This window comes from Morone saxatilis, unplaced genomic scaffold, assembly GCF_004916995.1.
Source record: "Morone saxatilis isolate NCDOM2014 unplaced genomic scaffold, NCSU_SB_2.0 Contig16, whole genome shotgun sequence".
Classification (NCBI taxonomy): domain Eukaryota; kingdom Metazoa; phylum Chordata; class Actinopteri; family Moronidae; genus Morone; species Morone saxatilis.
In genome coordinates this window covers 1,631,584-1,650,920 of record NW_023339718.1, presented here as the reverse complement: position 1 = coordinate 1,650,920, position 19,337 = coordinate 1,631,584, and the positions used below count along the sequence as shown (strand labels likewise).

At 41.7% G+C, this 19,337-nt stretch overlaps 1 protein-coding gene across 3 annotated transcripts in view; it reads right to left on the bottom strand.

Annotated features, from left to right (window-relative positions):
- LOC118326046 (coronin-1C-A) overlaps positions 1-19,337 on the bottom strand; it is a 31,927-nt gene that overhangs the window by 2,569 nt on the left and 10,021 nt on the right. For all 3 annotated transcript variants that reach the window (XM_035658937.1, XM_035658938.1, XM_035658939.1), the window contains 9 exons: positions 16,178-16,374; positions 4,964-5,086; positions 3,473-3,602; positions 2,443-2,624; positions 1,480-1,599; positions 1,036-1,140; positions 765-910; positions 486-543; positions 90-332 (listed from right to left, as the gene is read on the bottom strand). In XM_035658937.1, the coding sequence (XP_035514830.1) occupies positions 90-332; positions 486-543; positions 765-910; positions 1,036-1,140; positions 1,480-1,599; positions 2,443-2,624; positions 3,473-3,602; positions 4,964-5,086; positions 16,178-16,374 (1,304 nt within the window). The remainder of the gene's footprint in view (positions 1-89; positions 333-485; positions 544-764; positions 911-1,035; positions 1,141-1,479; positions 1,600-2,442; positions 2,625-3,472; positions 3,603-4,963; positions 5,087-16,177; positions 16,375-19,337) is intronic.

Genomic DNA, 19,337 nt, shown 5'->3' with positions numbered 1-19,337 from the left:
CAGAAGAAAACCCACTGCATCCTGCCCAGCTCTACGGAGTGAAAAACAGTGAGTGGCCTACATTTATCAGAAAATAATCAAATACTCACAATCGATGGAGTTGGGGAGGCAGACTTGTTGGCAGGGCTCGAGTTCTCTGAGTTCTTGGTGAGCTTGCTGTCCAAAATGTTCTTTTTGACCACCTTGAACTCGCGGTTCTTGCCCGGGACGTAGCCGTTCTTGAGGGAGATGGCGATGGGGTCCCCATTCTTTCCGTCAAACCAGTCCTCAGCCTCCAGGGCAGGGTCGGGTCCAGCAGTGTCTGGGTACAAGTCATCCTGGAACAGGTCCGACTGAAAGTGGGGGGGGGGGGGGGGCACAGAGTGACAAGCTGTGAGGAAAACTCTATCTATAAACAGACTCATTATAAACACGAGGCTTCACCGGGCTGCAGATTGGAGGTCTAGTAACTGTGTGCAAAGTGGTCACTTAGGATGAAGACTCACCTTTCTAGGTACAGTCATCACGATAGGCTCACACTTCCTTTCGTGCAGTTTATAGAACCTGGCAACATGGAAATTCAATTATTACCCACAATTCAGTGCATTATTGAACAACAGCAGCAAGAGAAACGTTCCTAAAACAGATTAGTGATCATATCACGGGGATGTTCTGCCTCCTAGTGTCGAAGCTAGGAATTCCACATTATATCTGGCTGACTGAAATCAAAACTCCAAACTCATTCTGGCGCCAGAGACAATAATTAGCCATCCGGCTTAGCTTACCTCGCAATTTCGCACTTGTTGACATCGAGGCCTCTCTTGGGCATGTAGCCCATGCCCCTCTGGGGCTCCTTGGTGGCAAAAGTGCTGAGGAAGTGAACATATGGAGCCTCATCTGTGATTTCAAAGTAACGGATGCTGCTGTCACCCTGTCAAGAAATAAAAGGGAGAGTTTTATTTCTTTATTCAGCTGTGTGGAAATCTAATTTACAATTACTGTGCAGTTGTAATGATACTTGATTTGACTATTGAGGTGCTTAAAAAGAGAACTTGCCTTCCCACAGAGGTAAACAACATTGGTGTCTGGGTCATAGAAGGGCAGGAGCACTCCGTTGCTGGTGTCCATCTCATTAACAGTCATCGGCTCGTCCATATTTGACTGGAGACACAAAAAAAGCAGAATGATAAATCAAAGTGGTGTTGGAGAGATTACACAATCAGGACTATAAAAAGGTAATGGCCTTCAAAAAACAGGAAGAAGAGGATGTTTGCAAAGATGGTTCAACTTTTAAAAACCGTGAATACTGCAGCATATTCCAAAGTAATAAAGATTCAGTTATACAGTTAACTTAAATGAAAAGCTTGCTGTCTGAACAATCTATATTCTCTGGTGGAAATCAAGTATTGTAAGTTCTTTAGGGAACTCTAAGACCCACATTTCACATTAATTTCACATTGCAGCTGATGTGGTGCAGTCAGCATACATGCAGCAGCTTACCGTGTTCCAGAGGGCTAGCTGTCTCTCACTCATGCGACTGAAACCTGTGGTCAGGACGTTGCCATCAGAAAGGAAAATGGCCCTCATGGGTCGAGCGCCCTCATGTGCCTTCTCCTTCTCCTGTGAAGTACAGTTTACGGTCAACACAACACATCTGTGCCCAAGTCACTATTTCCTGAACAGTTTATTATTTCACCCACTTCTTTTTCTTTCTTTCTTATCGGTAATCTTACGCTCCTGGTCAATTTTCTCTTATTGTTGATGTCTTTAGATATGTTTTGATGTCTGTCAATCACAGTGTAAACTCTACTTTTAGATAAGTGGCAACGCAAAGCATTTTCTTTAGCCTGAAACCTTTTTCCTCCACTTGATTCGTTCTGAAGGTCAGAATGAGCTACACAGCAATGAATCAGAGTTATTATAGTTTTGTATTTTTTATTAGTTTAATTAATTTCCTTTTAATTTTCTGTCTACAAATGTTAGGTTTTGTTTAGTTTTTATTAGTTTCAGCGTTTTTTTAAATAATAATATGGAAACTACTTTTCAGGGGCAAGATTTAAGAAGTTCAGAATAGGAATTACGTCATGTAGACGTCTCATTCTTGTTGTATTGACAAATTTGACCAAACTGACAATGACTTAAACTAAAGACATTTTCTTTATCTTTTTATTTGAGTTAGTTTTGTAAGTACACACAATTGTTTCAGTTGGTTTGCATGTATAATTTCTAGTTTTAAAATATTGTAGTTTAGTTTAGTTTTAGTCCTCTATAATAACCAACAAACCTAAATCCAGTGTCATATTCAAGGACAGTTTTAAGGGAACAAGGTTGCTGAACTCAGTCTTCCTGCTTGCAACCCCATCGCACTGCCCCTATATCAATATCTACCTCTCACATACTGCAGATACACTGAAATATAAACGAGAAAATGTCACAATAAAGAGATCTTTGGAAACTGCTTACAGCAATAATCGTCTCCTTGCGGGGGTCGATGACACGGATGCCCTTGTCCTTGCAGGAGGTGCAGATGAGGCTACCGTTGCGGTTCCAGCACACGTTGTAAATGACATCGGGGTGCATGTCCTCCAGGTTGATCATAGCCTCTCCTGTGCCCACGTTCCAGATGATGATCTGGTTGTCGCCACCTGACGACAGAGTGAAGTTTAGGTGAGCAGCACGGCAGAACACACAAGTCACTTGTTTCACAATTTCAGCGAGTTTTAAAGGTTTATGCTTCATTCACAAGGATTCAGGCAGAGGGTAGACTGCAGACGGACAACACCTTCTTGACAGCACGGGAAAAACAAAAACTTTTGTACAGAATGGTAGGCAGCAAAAATAAAACATGCATTGTTGCTAAGGGGATGTTGTATTGTTTACCAAGACTGGAATAAAATATATTAAATACAATGTACAATAATTATCGGGGCGATAATGAGATATTTATATTATAATAAATGATCGGGATAATTAAATTACAGTCAATAAATAAAATTACCAGTTGATATTAATGATAATTCATTTTAAATTCTTATGCAAAATGTTTGATAGCTTTTTATATAACATAAAGCCTAAAAAATGTTTGTGAAGTTTTTTAATGAACTACTAGAAAAACAAAAATTAACATTTGAAGAGTCAGAACTGTTGTTGTGTAAACAATAGCGATGTCAGTTAGATTTGGTTATAACAGAGCATCCATTACTTGCTCACTACATCTTAACCTTTTATACCCTCGGGTGTGTAAAAAACACAGGTTATGAACTTATATTTAAAATACAAAAATGCGAAATTTTTTGTTATTTTATCTTTTTTTTTTTAGGCAATGACAGCCTATAGTTTTATAGTTTTTCCGTCCCGCTCCCATCCACTAACAGGACGTCCAGTTTGCCGTCTACAGTCTGCCTGATTTCACGTGAATGCAGCATTACTGTGAGGGCAGCCAGATTTCAGCCACATTGTTTAGCAGATTAAAGGACACAGTGGGAGCTCTTACCTGCACTAAGAAGGACATTGCGTGCTGTGGGGTGCCATGTGATGATGCCAACGCGCTTGGAGTGGCCCTCCAGTACCACTACTGGCTCAGACATGGCAGTGACAAGGCCATTCTCAGGAATCTGCCACACCTGTGGAGGACATGAGCAGATCCGACAGTGAAGCCAGCTGGAGGGACACTCCAGTTCACTCTAGTTCAAAAAAATGATTAATCCTTAAGACTTTAATGTGTTTCGTCAACCCCAACATACCAACTGCCAAGAAGACTATTCCTACACACAAATAAATGGTAGTTACCTAAAGAAACCTGAAGGGGGCAGCAGCAACTAAGAGTTCAGTTGTCCACAAAAGCATATGATTTAGTGACAGATGGGGTAAACAGTCAAATTTAGCTAAATACACCAAACAGCTGACACTGTGTGTGTTTGCTCCACCTTCTCAAACAGATGCTGTAAAACAGGATTTAAAATGTGTGTGTGATGTCACCGATTTGCCAATATCTTAAAGCTGTTTTTCTCCACATACTGGATGGGCGACATGTCTCTACATACTGAAGATACAGTTATGGTGTAGATGTCCAACAGACCAGTGCCGCAGTTGCTGAAGTTACTTGTGTCAAAGCGAATTCTGAGGAAAACCTTGTATTTGTAGACATGTTTTCTCTTTAAGTGATAAAAAGGTTGCCTGTATTACTGTTTCTGGCAACAACTGCCACTTTCGTTTTCCATTGTTTGTCTCAAATCATTCAAACACCTTTCTTAGTGTGCCAATGTTTGCTTGTTCAAGTGTAAGGAGGACGCAGCATGCTCATATGTTTTAAAAAGGCACTGCAAATGTTAACAGCAGCACTGGTTAACATGCAGTGAGTTGTGCTGATGTATGTCATGCAATTTCAGTGTTTATTGTGAAAAATTGTGTCGCCACATCCACATGATGGTGCACATCTCAACCAGTCCGCTGTACACACCAGTTATACCGCCCACTCCCACCTAATCTAAACTAAACATCACCAAGAGCTTGTTTAGGCTGTGAACTTTCCCTCCAAAAAGGTCAAATGCTATGAAGAGAGGAACCATTGACGGCTCTGATTACATGGATTATACTTCTGCAAACATGAAACAACTATGGCAGTGATTCAGAGTGGGTTTAACAGGAAGTAGGGACTTTCAGGTGAGGAAGTGGTAGCAGCACATGTAAACAGCCAGCACATTAATCTCAGCCTTTCACTGCCCAAATAAGGACATATGGAGGAACGTACAACTACAGTCTCAAAAAGAGTCGGTGACCTCAGCTCAATAAACAGCTAAATCATTCCCCAGCTCTGATTCCTACAACACATATTTGGGCCTAATCTAATCCAGAGGGTGAGGTCAGCACCCATCCCTGTGTTACAACAGCCCTTTCGCAATAAAAGCATGTAGTCTCTTGTCACTTATTAGCTCACGAATGTCACCTGAATGAGTTCAGGTGTGAAGGGTGAGACAAACCTTACCATCACTGTGCAGTCCTCGGAGCCGCTGGCGATGACCTGATCATTGTGGGGGCACCATTCAATGTCTAACACCGGGCCTGTGTGGCCGCACACTGTGGGGTAGGATTTGTCAATGCGTCCCGTCTGTAAAGACAAAGAAAAACAACACAGAGTAATGAGATTACTGTAGTCTTAGTCTGGTCCCGCTTAGAGAACATTGTCCATGCTGGAGGAGTAGCTGGAGGAGTAAGCATGTTTTTAAACAGGACAATTACAGTATAATCCCAAATCCCACCTGCAAAATTAAGCTCACACACACACACACACACACACACACACTTTATAACGGATTCATTTTACAAGGAAAATGAAATTACATGTGAGTGACACAGCCTGAGCAGAGAATCAGAGCTGAGGGCGATATAACAGATTCACTGCATGTCCAAAAATAATGTTGCCAAACTCTTTATTGAAATGATTTTTTTTTTTTAATTTGAGGATTGGAAAATTGCTTTGATAAACCGAGTGTATTTAAAGAACAAACCTCATGTTAGCTCAAAATGCTTGAAGACCAAACATATACTGGAAACGAGCGGTTCTGGATTTGATTACACAACAATACATAATACAATTTCACCCACATTTACCACCAGTTGGGTGAGAGCACTTTATGAAGATCAACTGTGTGAGCTCAAAAAAGTTCTTGTGAGATTTGAGGGGAAATCCCAGACCCACAAAAACTCCAGCCAAGTGCTGCAGACTAGTATGTATTTTGAGAATTACATTTAGCATTTTGAGTCTTCTTACATAGCGGATTAATAAATTATGGAGCACAGAGAAGAACAAACCTAACCCAAAAAGCTGGAGAATCCCCAACCCTGGTTTGTGACTCTTTATTGGTGCTACACAGAAGCAAACCAAGATTAGATTTACCCCCTACTGGACCACACACAGTAATTAAGCAAAGTTATTAGTGGTGACGTCATTATACAGTAGATGCATGCCAACAGATGCTTAGTTTTCCACAGCATCTCCGCACTTTAAAATGGTAACCCTGACTCAAACACTAAACTGTGCTCTTTACGTAACCTACTTATACAACTAATGGACTGGACAGCTAAAAATGATGCTCACATGCACACAAACGCAAACATAAAGAGCTTTCAGTTATACTGCGCGTCCTCCTCTAGCCTCCAAAAAATCAGCACGCAGGTGGATTTGACTGCTGAACCCTAAGAGCCAGGAGAACCAGGTGCTCTTTCCACATGAAGAGGTGACCTAGCAAATCCATGCTGTAGTGGATGGGTGTCTTGAGACACACCCTAGACTGTGTTGACTCCAAGTACCACCGCAGGGCTGGAGAAATGATGTCACTTACTGTGGAAAGAGTCCTGCTGCTGCAGCCCTATTTAAAGCAGGATGGCTTCCCTAATACAAAAAAGAAAAGAATCACTCGCTGCCCACAGCTATTCTGACATTATAATGGGAATAGCAACAATTATGGCTTGAGAGGAGCTACTAAATCTAAGAAGTGTATATTCAGTAATGAGTAAGAGGTAAAACCGAAACTAGACTTAATCCCCATGAGAACTTAAATTGAAGCAATTACTAAAGTTAATGCAAACAACAGAGGAGCTCTCAACAGTCAAACAGTATGCTCGAGGGATTTACAATGACCGTATACTCCAAACACATTTGGAGTTCAAACAAGGAAAAAAAGTCACGTTTGTCCAAAAAGAAGCACTGTATTGAACATTAGTTGTAACTGCGTGTGCAGACTGGCCTAGATGAGTTTTAAATTGGCGGGAATGTAGCTCACCTGGCCTCTACCCAGCACTTTTCCACCACCTCCGAAACAGCATGTTATGTGATGTCTTTCTCTAGTGGCTTCCCATTTTTCAGTCAATTTACTTTTCCCACTGCAAAATATTCAACAGCAGTTTAACAACAAGCCCGATTCCATTTGTAACAACAGTAGTGGGGTTAAGTAGCAAGAACTGAGTGTTACTTTAGTCAGTGCGTCAGGGCTACAGAAGGGAGGGCTACTGGTGTGAGTAAAGTGACAGTCTCAAAGCTCCAAAGAGACCAAGCTCACCCCAAATTGTACATTATGGCTTTTGTAGCCAAGTGATTACATGTGACTTAAAGCTTTCAAAAGGACAGAACTGTCAGAGAGATAAATCATAAAACAGTAAATAATGGCCTTTTGGCCTCTTTCACTGTCTGTGGCACACTACGTTCAAAAGAGCAGCAAATAAACAAAGAAGTTTATCCAGTTTTGTAGCAAACAGATCATTTTCACATCAACTGCTGAACTGAACAAAAAATGTAGATTTCTGACAGACTGACTCCATTTTTTATTTTGGTACAAAACAGAGTGAGAAACAAAGAAACCCCGAGGCCAGCAGTTGGATGGCGGTGTCAACCTAAGAGCGACAGACCAGTCCTGGATATCAGCGTCCAGGCATTCCTGCTCTCAGACATTTCTCTGCCTCTGCTTCAGCAGATAACACAGCTTAGTACTTAAAAGCCTGCTGCTCCTACAGTTCACAACCACAGGTGTGTGGCTGATATCACCAAATAACATGATTCATATCTCAACGGTCTGTTCATATTCGGTGAGGCTGAACAGATGTGTAAGGTTTACTTACTCACTACAGTCCTACAATGGCTGGACATTTATACAAATCACAGTGGCTCTGATGTATATGAAAATATTCGGCCTGTAACCATGCAGTCACCTGACTGACACAGAGTCGGGCTGTGACACATACGCTAACTCCAAGTGTAGTGATCAAAGTCCAGTGTATGTGAGAATGAACTGTGTGTGTATGTGTGTACATGTAGTACGTGAAAGTCACAAGATCTTGTCTGAACCTCACCCTGACTGCTGAACACACCCTGAAATCTACCCTGAAGCTGAGTGTAAAGAAAGTAGACTTTGACACTGCTGTCAATAGAAATCCATGAGCCACCATCCGGTATCAGATAACATCACCATTAAATATGAGACTGGTGAGCTGAGATGTATTTTACAGCAGAGTTCACTGGACTTTTCCTGCAACTGATTTCCTGAAGACGGAAGGAACGGCGTAAAGCAGGAAGGACACAGGCGGCCGCGTGCAGCAATGGGAACAGCATAAACGAGTCTGACAACAAACGAAGCGATAACGGAGATAAGACGAGCCAACAGTTCAAACTTACTCTGCACTGTACTTAATGTTACTATTCCTATAGTAATTGCTTCACACACGCTATTTTGACAGCATTAAGAGTGATCTAAAGTATTATGGATCATGTTCAGTCTAGTTCACACCCACAAAAGGTATTAACACTGCCAAACCAGTTCGGTCATGTAAAACAAACAACGCTGTTTCAAAATCAATCGGTGCTGCACTACTATGGAGGCGTCTGTGTGCGCCTATGGTACATAATCCAGATGGGTGGCGTTATATTATGCACAAACACTGAGGTTTTATGTTCAACTGGCTGCTACTATGCATTAAACTAGCATACCCAACAGGGCTGGATAATTGCAACAGATCTTACAGTTGGTGTGTAAGACAAAAAGGGAGTAGACTGTGACCTGGGTGTTCACTTTATTGCTGATGAAGGGTTGGTCTAAATGCAATTATGTACACAGAACATTTCTGATAAGAGTGCATTCATGTTTTATGTCTGTCCTTGCAGAAGTCTGGTCGAGAGAGCCCAAAGATAAAGACCACCTACAGGAGCGTGCTACGAAAGACTCCTACATTACATCTTACATTAGTCTCCAACACTTTCTAATCACCAGTGTATGCTTAGAAATAAGTTGAAGAATAAATGAATTGTAGTTTCTACGGTTGACTTGTAGCAACGAACCATGACGCCCCAGTAACACTTGACCTGATCAACCCGAGCGGGCCAGAGGAGACTGACAGTTCGACCTGAAAGCCAGGCGTTCCTCACATTCCACACCTCGGCCCCAGGCAGTTCTGGTATGGGTCTGACTAATGAGAGCAAGAGGGCTGCTAGGGTGTCAAATATAGCACCCTTTGAGGTGTTAATAGTGTTTGTGTCTGATATACATGATTAGGAATTCCAGGGTCTGAAGAGCGAACACAAGTGGATCTTGCCTCGAGCGCGCATAAACATCTAATAACATGATACACAAGGCAGGAACGCTGTTTGCGTGGAGTTAGGTCACTTTATTTGTTAGAACAACAACCAAAGCTGTACACAGAACACAAACCTCACTGCAGTGGGATCGCCTGTGTAGAACAGTGCCGGTAAGGTAGGCAAATTTGCAAGTCCGTATTTGTCTTAGAATGAGACATTTGCTACCAGAAAGCTATGTACCAACCACAAGCATGATGAGATGTCACTCAGGAGAGGAAGATACACGGTGATAAATCTGACAGTAATTAAGCTTGAGCAACGATGGCTTAAGGATCAACAGATTCATTTTTCCAAAGAACACAAGACCCAGTTTTGACATATCTAATTTGGTTGGAACTAGTCTTTGTGTTGGACAGTAGTCTGCTCTGCTTAACACACATTTAAAATGGGAATCAATGTCCCTGACTTTTTAAACAACAACTTAAATACATTGTATCACACGAAAACTAAAAACTGCAACTTAAAAAGGATCAGCGTGTACGATTTAGTAGCATCTGGCAGATTGCAACAAACTGAACACCACTCGTGTCTGTATATGACGACTTGGGAATGAGAACGTGCTGTGAAATGTATAGGAGAAACTATGGTGGCCCTGTCCACAGCCAGTGTTTGGTTTTGTCCATTCTGGGCTACTGTAGAAACATGGTGGTTCAACATGAGCAGCTCTGTGGAAAGCGACCTGCAGCGCCTGTTGCACACTGAACCTTTAATGTGATACAGATTTGATGCAAATCAGTGGTGATGTGTAAGGAACTAAAGCTGCAGACTCAAACTCTGGAAAGTGATGACCAAGCATTAACTTGTGACAGCAAGTTGGGAACTGTCTGCCGAACACGTTCAAGCTGCACCTCACTGCATACAAAGGGTCGCTTAGTGTCGAAGTTTAAAGGGAGAATAAGGGAGGCTGAATGCCAAAAGCCACTAGAAAGCAACTACCACTCATTAAGACAGTTTACACAGCTTTGTTTCTAAACTCAATGACACACTTTTAAAAATATCTTGACAGTATTTAACAGTACGCACGCACGCACATCCATCAATCATCAGAAGTGACGAACATGACTGTCAACACGCGCGTGTTTTCTATCTGTAGCAATTTGAACCTCGAGCAGAATATAAAAATTTAGCGTCATCTTTCCCTACAGCTATTTGTCAGCGAAGAGTTACTTTAGAGCAAGTAGATCCGCATTTGTGCGAAATTGGCTGCTGCTCACTGCTTCTCTAATTATAGTGCAGAAACGACTGTGTGGCAACAGTGAAGCCAGGTAGCAGGCTAACCGCAAGAGTGATGTGTGCAGGTAATAAGATTTTATCCATTCTGCTTCTGTTCTGTCGAATCCTGGCGTCAAAAAAAAAGAAAAGAAACTAAACTAGTTTACAAGAAAACCACCTAAAATTAGGTAGATTTTAAGTCATAAATATTTTTGAATTTGTCCAGTGGGAGACCCCTCCAGTTTTGTAGCTAGATGTAAATTTTGCAATATCTATCGAGATGTTACACCCTGGCTGGCAGGCGAACAGTTACATAGGACTGTCAGTAACGTCACGCCTTCACACTGCTAACAGGGCCCTACCAGGCAAAACCACCCAAGCAAGAAAATCATCTCCACGGCAACCAGCCTACAGGTATAGGAAGCGTGCTTAGCGAGACTTGTGGCTGAATATTGGTCCGAAGAAAACAAAATCACTGGCAACCAGCATAAAAAAAAAAAAAAACACCCACACCAACAGCAAGGGGCTAAACTCAGCAGTCGAATACCTAACATGTCCATAACTACGCTACAGACGTTTGTATCCTTCGAGAGGAATGTCTGATGCCTAGAAAACAACCAGTTGCATAGCAACAAGTAAGACTGCAGAAAATGAGAGTGAATCACACAGCGATAGATACAAAGCACAACACTGAAACACACAAAAAAATGGATGAACAACATTCCCTCAAGGCAAGAGAGGACATTCTTTTCATTCACACAAGAGGCCTGCACACTTCCTTTCCTTGCAGCTCAACATGTGATTCACACATGCACACCACTAAAGGGTCTGCATGCTGTCCAGTGCTGCTCACAGCTCCATGGAAATTTCCACTTTTACAAGTCTCTGCGTCTGTATGATAGGGCAGGAACAATACAGTGCAGCATACTACAGACGGACTGAAAAACCGAGCTATACGTAGCTAAAGAGATAAAGTAGAAAAACCTGTATAGAAAAATGTACTATAGATATATTATAGTGCTGTATGTTTCTAGAAAATCAGAAATCAAGTCATAAAATTATTTCCACATAGCATCTAAGACATAGTCTACAGGTACGATTAGTTGGCTGATGAAAGGGAGGTCAGGGTTTCAGTATGTCTATTGTTGCAGTGATTAGGTCCACGCCAGCACTGTTAAGACACCGAATGAATATCAGAGGGGTCATTAAGTTCTGTCATCTCTTTGATGAGGCTGCTCTGAGTAGAGATCATATTTCCTGTGAAGAGTGGCCATTTGCCCACAGTGTCTCCACATCTTCCTACTGTCTCTCCGGCGCATGCTGTGATACAGTCCGGCACCAAATGATCAACTGCAGGAAACAGACAACATATGAATGAGGAGATATTTTTAGAAAGAACTTGGATTAAAGAAAGGAAGCGAACTCAAATAGATTTTGTGATTTTATCCACCAGATTGGTGCATTCATGTACAGTGGTAGTTTAGTCATTTGAGCTATTAATTCACAAACACCATCTCTTATTAAAAGAACCACAGCTTTGCTTTAAGGTTTGCAGCTAAAAACAAGTCTGGTTTATTTAACAAAAGCTATCAGGGCTCACGGCTCACTCTGATAAATTATTCAGTAATCCAGCAGTCGCACTGATTATCACATTAAAATAATTATTCTAATATGGCACTTGGATACAGTGAGTGACTATGACAGAGACAACATCTGACTTCAACCCAGTTCTCTCATCTTGGCCGCTCTTCATATTTCGGCCTATCCCAGAATTCACATGTGTACCGACACTGCATGAAGCAGCCAATGGCAGGCCAGGGAGGAAATGGTCTTGGAAGGCTGTCAGGCAGGGAGCAGTGAATGACCATATATGGTAAAATCTGCAGTCAGCAGGACTGAGCGGCAGAAGCGGCAAAGGCAGAGGCAACTGAGCAGTATAGAGGTCCTGGAACACAGACTGACCAAAGTATGGGGAAAGACCATGGATATTATGCACACCCAGTGTATTTCTGTGTGGGGACAGAGCGTTGCTTAGTTAGCAGCCAAACTGGTGTATGTGAGACAGAACAGAAATAATGTGTCACTGTGCACACACCCAGGGATTTCTACAGCAAAGGTTGAGCACTGGATGAATGGTGCATTGAGGGACTGAATCCAAATCAAACACATACACACCACATCTGATCATCCTTTCTGTGCAGAGGCAGCGTTTGAAGCACTAACGTGCAACATGCCTTCGACATTAAGCAATGCACTGTGTGGTGTTAGGGCTGTAGTTTAGGTCAGTCTTAAAAGACACAGACAAAAGAGGAAACCAAAGATGCCAGGGATTGACAAAGTGACTCACACAGTCTGCATGGAAAATAAAGATACTAGACAGCGTGGATTTTTTTTTAACAATGGCATGTTTGGATAAATTAAATAAGGGATTTCTAGTTAAGGCATATAAATCACAACAACTGTAATGATTTACTGAGACTTCCCTCCTCTTATGCTGAGCAGACAGAGAGGAATTATCAGGAATGTTTCACTGAACACTTGCTAGCTGCTGCATTCACTCCCACAGCTTCCTTCATATGGAAATCAGGGAATAAATTAGCAGGCATCCTGCTAAGAAAGAGAAAGGGGGAGATTGAAAGCATGAGGCAAGGGAATGACGTGTTGAGCTGGACATCTGATGCCCTCTCTATAAAAATCCCTGTGTTCTGACAGGAGGAAGCAACAATACTCATGGCTGTGCTGAGTCACGGCGGCCGGCCGCACTAACCTCACCCTACTGTGTCACACAAAGAGACTGGCTCCATTGGTTGACTACTCAAAATGAGGCTCAGACCTCAGGTCAGGTCACAGATCCACAACATCAACCTCTGAACTCCAAGAGATGATTTTCTATTCATTTCCAGATGCATCAAATTATGTCAAAGGTTTTTTAGAATGTAAGCAGAGGGAGTACAAGGCTTTTTCGAGGGCTCATATTTTCAATAATTTATTCTCCTACCGTTATAACAAAGAGGGTGCACAGTTGCATATGGCTAAATTGTGAAGGGGGAAGGAGCATCATCACACTTCTGGCTCCCCCCAGTCTAAGTGTGGTTATGACAAAGGGCTGCGTTGGGAGTAAGCGTAGGACAAAGACCCTGAGCAGCTGGCTGCCCACAGAGACTGGGAGCAACACAGCAAAGGCAGATGGGTTAGCCGGACAGATGCACCCTCACATTAGGGACGGGAGGGTGGGGGTGTTTAGGGGATGTGCGGCCTTGAAACAAAAATGAAACGAGACCCAGGTGATTCAAACTGTCCAAGTGTCCTTGAATCAGGCACAGATATTTATCCCCACAGCAGAGCGGCGTCTGACAAACGCTCATAAAGTAAAGCAGACACTTTGTACAGACGGCCCAATAACAAATGGGAAAGCATACCGATTCAATTAGTTTAACCGTTTGCAAAATGATCTATGATCCTTTTAAATTCAGTTCACTGGAAATTATCTCAGGTGCTAAGACCAACTGTGTATTACTGATCCACTGCAGTGCAGCCTAGTCATACCATTTGCAAGAACAGACTCGCCCCACTTTTGAGACCTGCATTGCCAGCTGAGGCTATACTGAGATTTCCAGATGGACCTGCTTTGTTAGAAAAAGAAATCATTGGAGAATACCATGGTGATAAAAACCAAAAATAGATATTATAAAAAAATAAAATAAAACACACAAACAGATTAAAAAGGGAATGCCTATTAATTTAGGATCTGAAATTTATGTTGTTCTTATGCCCGATTACCTGAAGACAGTCAGTTAATTCATATGCTGAGCTGTAAGACTGGTTTGGTGGCAATACATACTGGTCCCACTGTTTAAAGTATAACATACATACACAATATAAATAATGCTTAAGAAATATGGTATTCCCCTTCCAGCTCCAGTGTCTCAATGCACGGCCTGTTGCAATGAGGAAAACACCATATCTGAAGGCTTAGCCTGTGTCACGCCTGCCAGCTTGTATGTGGGAAGATCTAAAAAAAAAATCAAGAGAGCTTTTTTTTATTTTTATTAATCTCTCACTTGAGGAAATTGCCCGAGGTTTGCTCTGCAAAGAAAGATCTCAGTCTCTTACAAATTTTAGTTCAGTAGTGAAAGTAGACTTTGTTCAGTAGACACACCATTACTGTACTGGGACACGGCACGCAGAGAGCAGCTCATTCAAACAGGGACACACAGAGGAGGGCAGGACGAGTGTGAAACCGGTCGAGCTTGCAGCCCACCTCCAGTACAAGCTCTGTATTGAATGAGGTGCTGAGAGGTGTAAGCTGTGTGATGACAGGCCTAAGGATCCGATCCCCTGTGCCAGAGCCTTCTCAGATGACATGGCAGTGTACTGGTGTACACTAATTACAGGCCCAGGTTAGATCTGTCAACAGTATTGCAGTACTTATGTCACTCACAGTGTCAGGACCTGCCACTTGGCCATTGCTTGGAGCTGCCAAAGAGAAACACCAGCAGCCACCAATTTACCACCATCAACTGTAATGGCACCCAAGGGCTCTCTTAGGGACACGCCAGAGGCCCCTGCTGGATACAGTCGAATCTCTATTTTGCCTTAATTAGCCCAAATATGACAGCAGGGTTAAAACAAAAGGGAGGGATGTATTCACCCAGCTAGCTTGTTTATAGCTAAACACTCTTCAAATGCTGTCTCGCCCAACCCAGAAGTAATTCTAGTTGGAGTGGAGTGATTCCTTATATGGAGGCAAGGATCAGGAGACTGTTCACTCCAGGGCTTTAGAGTAGTTTCTGTTGTACACATGAGGGTTTGTGAAACAGCCCGCTGGTAAACATTAATCCCAATGTACACTGACTGAAGAGTCAGCAGTCCAGCCTGTAAGAGGTAAAGTCTTCTATGCAAATAGTTATTTACTCGACACAAAATGTAGGAAATAGGCGCTTAGTCTCAAAAAATAAAAAGAGGAACCAAGATTTTTAGTTCAACTCTCTCTACTTTTTTTTAAGTGTTTTATGTCAGCCCCAATTTGATCCCACAGAGAGGATGGCTTTTCCTTCCCTTTTATGTCATCACCGACATGTAGACAATATCAAGATTTCTCCCCAGCCCCATCTAAAAATATCCAGACGAAATGTGATCCACTTAAATCATCTGTAACAAAAGCATCCCATGCATAACCGCGCTCAAAGAAGACACACAACGCCTTTAAAGGTTAGCATCACACCATTTCAATGCATCCTTTTCCCTCAGAATAAGGACAAAATATATTACCTTCAAACCGGTTTCTATGAAAACGTTTAAAGATCGGCCTTTAGTAAACATAACCAAGATCATTAAGACGCACACGGCTGATCATTCATGGCCTGGTAGCAGATATGCAGACTCTAAAATGTAATCTCAAACAAATACTTATTAAATAAAGATGTTCAGCAATCCTTAAGTTTGAATAGAACAGACAGCATACGGAGAAGAGCCTTACCAGTAGTGGGGTTAAATGTGCAGTTTGCCTGTTACTGATCATTGAAATCAGAAAGGGCATAAACATGTACTGAAAATATCAAAACAGTCTGCTTTCTCTGATGTTGCAGAGCTGCAGCTGTTAAGAATATGTGCACCGAAGTAAACAAAGTAGTAAGTAATAAAAACTACCCAAAACTGATTAACCAGAGCATTGTTAGACACTCGGCGTCTACTACTACTGTAGCATAAAGAAGCGGGAAATGCAAACACGCTTGCACACTCAGTTCACCTCCATCTAGCTGCCATAAAGGCCAGCTCTGACTTATGTGCACCGTCCAAATGAACAATAATATATACGCATATCTACTGTGGCATACGTCATATGATACACCATAAACATACCTTATGAAGAGGGAGAACGAGGAAAGCTCCACCGCCACTGGCCTCAATAATTATGGCGACAAACTTGGGGTTGACTGCACAGAAGGCGCTGTCCCATGTGACCCTTGACACCCGGATATCATCGTAGCATTGGTCATTCTTCACCGCCTGGCCAAAGACGTGACGGAATTTGCTCTGCCGTACAACTCGTCTCATATCTGTGCAAAGAGGAGAGAGGAAGATTTAACATAACGGCAAATGATTTTAAAGACGTACATTGTTGAAATGAAAGTGAAACCACAGTAACAGTAAAGTGAGACAGTTTAACCAACACATACATAGACTACTTGAGCCTTGTTTTTCCACGACACAACCCCTTGGCAGATGTGTTGTTTTCTAACAACCCATTACTACTCTCTACTCAGAGGGTCTCCCTGGAATTTCAAGGGCGTCGTGTTGCTGAGGATCTCGAAGATGAGTCTTTCCAACGCATGTGGTAGCTTGCAAATATGAATGTAACATCCTACTGTGGAAGGAGGGTGATGATGCTACAGTGGAGTATGATGGCATCGTTTCATTCTTTATGGAGAGCTCTGGGACTCGGACAGGGATCTTTCTACATTTAGTTTCACTACCTTAATGCCTGTTGGGTAAGAAAAGGGGATGAGGATATTTAAAGGCAAAAACAAGCCAGTTCCCCTAACAACGCTCACTGTATCAAACAAACATGTGTTCTTACATCTGGAGAACAGGATTTGTAGAGCATGGCATCTTTGCATTATTATAATACTGTTTTGTCACACATTTTACCTTTATCAAACAGCTGCCGGTTCTGCGATAAGGATAATATTTCTATTAATTATGCAGCCCTACTTCAAATTCACTCATTACTACACTTCAAAAACAGCTAAAACTTTGTAATAATAAAAAAGGGGTTTAACATTTTCCGATTACGAATAAACACGTTTGATGATATTTCATAGGACTTCAAACTCTTTTCCCTGTCTAGTTGTTTCTCTTCATCCTCAGTTGTGCCTAACATTAAACGTCTGAAAAACCAACACGATTTATATGTGGCACACTCAGAAAGAGCCAAAGGAAAATAGGACATACCCAATCCAAACAAAAACAGACTTTGTAGCGGGTTCAGCTAAAATCTTCACCAAGACAAGAATCTGCTGGCACACAAGAAAGCTTCGGAAAACAAGCCCATTCAAAAGCTACAAGTCCAAGTGCTGTGCTTACAACAACACACCACTTCCAAAGATAATGGAAAGCTGGCCAGTTTCAGATAAACGACCAGAACTAAGGTCCAACCGAACCTACAACCTAAAGAAAGACAAAAAGCGCTTTAGTGGTCTTTTTTAGCGCCCCTTAAATCTTTTTTTAATTTTTTACAGCACATGGTAACAGTTTCCCAGCCTGAATCACCAACATGATAAAATCACAGCACAGGATGTGGGATATGTTTTAGAGGTGGTTTTCCATTGTGTGTGTGTGCGTGTATAAAAGAGAGAGAGAGTGAGCGAGCTAGAAACGCTTGTACGGCATGTTTCCGACAGGACAAGGATCACAACACAAGCAGGAAGTTCTTCCTGTAGGGATGTGGCCTAACAGCCCGACGCGTCTGTAAAAACGAGAAACACAGAGAGTGGGCTAAAAGACAGATTTGTTTAAATGAGATAAACAGTAGATATAACAGTTAATGACTGAGTGTTAATCTTCCTTAAACTGAGGATTTTCCAGTTTTCACAGAGTTACATAAGATTCTCTAAATCCTCCTCTAAATTTATCTGGATCAGAAGTGCATTTGTCTAGGAAAGTGAATTTGATTACTCCGGGAAAGGCTGACTCAGACCAAGAGCAACTTACTGACATCCAATTATAAACAGCCTCCAGAAATCCTGGTAGATACATCATAGTTTTTAAAAAAAATCAATTTTTAATGTAAGAAATTGATACTCAAAGATGTTTAAAAAGGCAATTATTCTCCATTTTCACAGCATGTCACAGGCAGCCATGAAACAGCCCTTTTGTCACTGCTGAGAAAGCCTTATATAATGACTTACAATTACGTTTCAAGTATGTCAAAAATGGGGAAAGAAGAGTTGTTCTTCTCGACAGTGATGTGATGGTAGTCTGTGGCAACACTCAACAAGGGCAGCTATTGTTATGAGGAGCGAGGCTTGTTTACCCTTACTTTTGGAGCTATAGATTTGTCACATAATCTGGTCAGAATAGAGGCTACATGTGAACACACACCTAAATCAGCTACCTGTCTCGCGGGAGTCTTGGCTACAGCTTTATTGTGCAAGCACAAGCTGCTGCTGCTGCTGTTGCTTTCTGTTATTGGAAGTCTGACTGACGACTGTGATTCTCTCATTTAAAAAGGCAATATAATGAATATTTATAATAGGTACATGATCATTTTTAAGGCTTATGTAACTGTCCTACTGACATACAGAGGGCAGCTTGGGCGCACCAGTGCTGATTGTCAGGCATGTATCTGAAGAAAGTACCAGCTTTCCTAAATGAGGAACTGTGTGTACTACATACATGCCCTCAGGTAGTCATTCCCCTCTTTACATTGTCCTCTACACAATACACTGATGCTGGTGTGTGCTTGTGTATAAACAGATGCAGTGGACCTCGGTTATCTGAACAGTCTACTGATTCTGCTGGCACACTATAACCCTACCACAGTTAATCACACAGGATAAAACATAGCCTTGTTAGACATCACCCAGAAGAATATAGGTTTGGCTTCTCGTGACTTCCAGCATGCTGTACAACTTGGTTATTTCTAGGGATTATCGGATCTGATACTCTGCATTTTTCTGATTATTGGTATTATTTGAATCCGATTTAAAATGTGCTAATTTGTCTTTGCTGCTTCTCTGTCTGTAATCACCACTCTGTAGCCTGATCCAGAGCACTGATTGGTTACACATCATGAGTAATGAGAGAGTAATCATTTATTTTAAGACAAAGTTGAATTTTTTTCTTTTGCAGCATTTAATTGAACAGAATTATGCTTAAATACTTAAGCAAATCTAGCTATACCACTTTCACAAGTAAAAGTCCTGTATTCAAAATCAAAGTATTGACATTAAAATATACTTAAAGCACCTAAAAGTAAAAATGCAGATGGCCTGAATAATATATATAATAAAATACATCA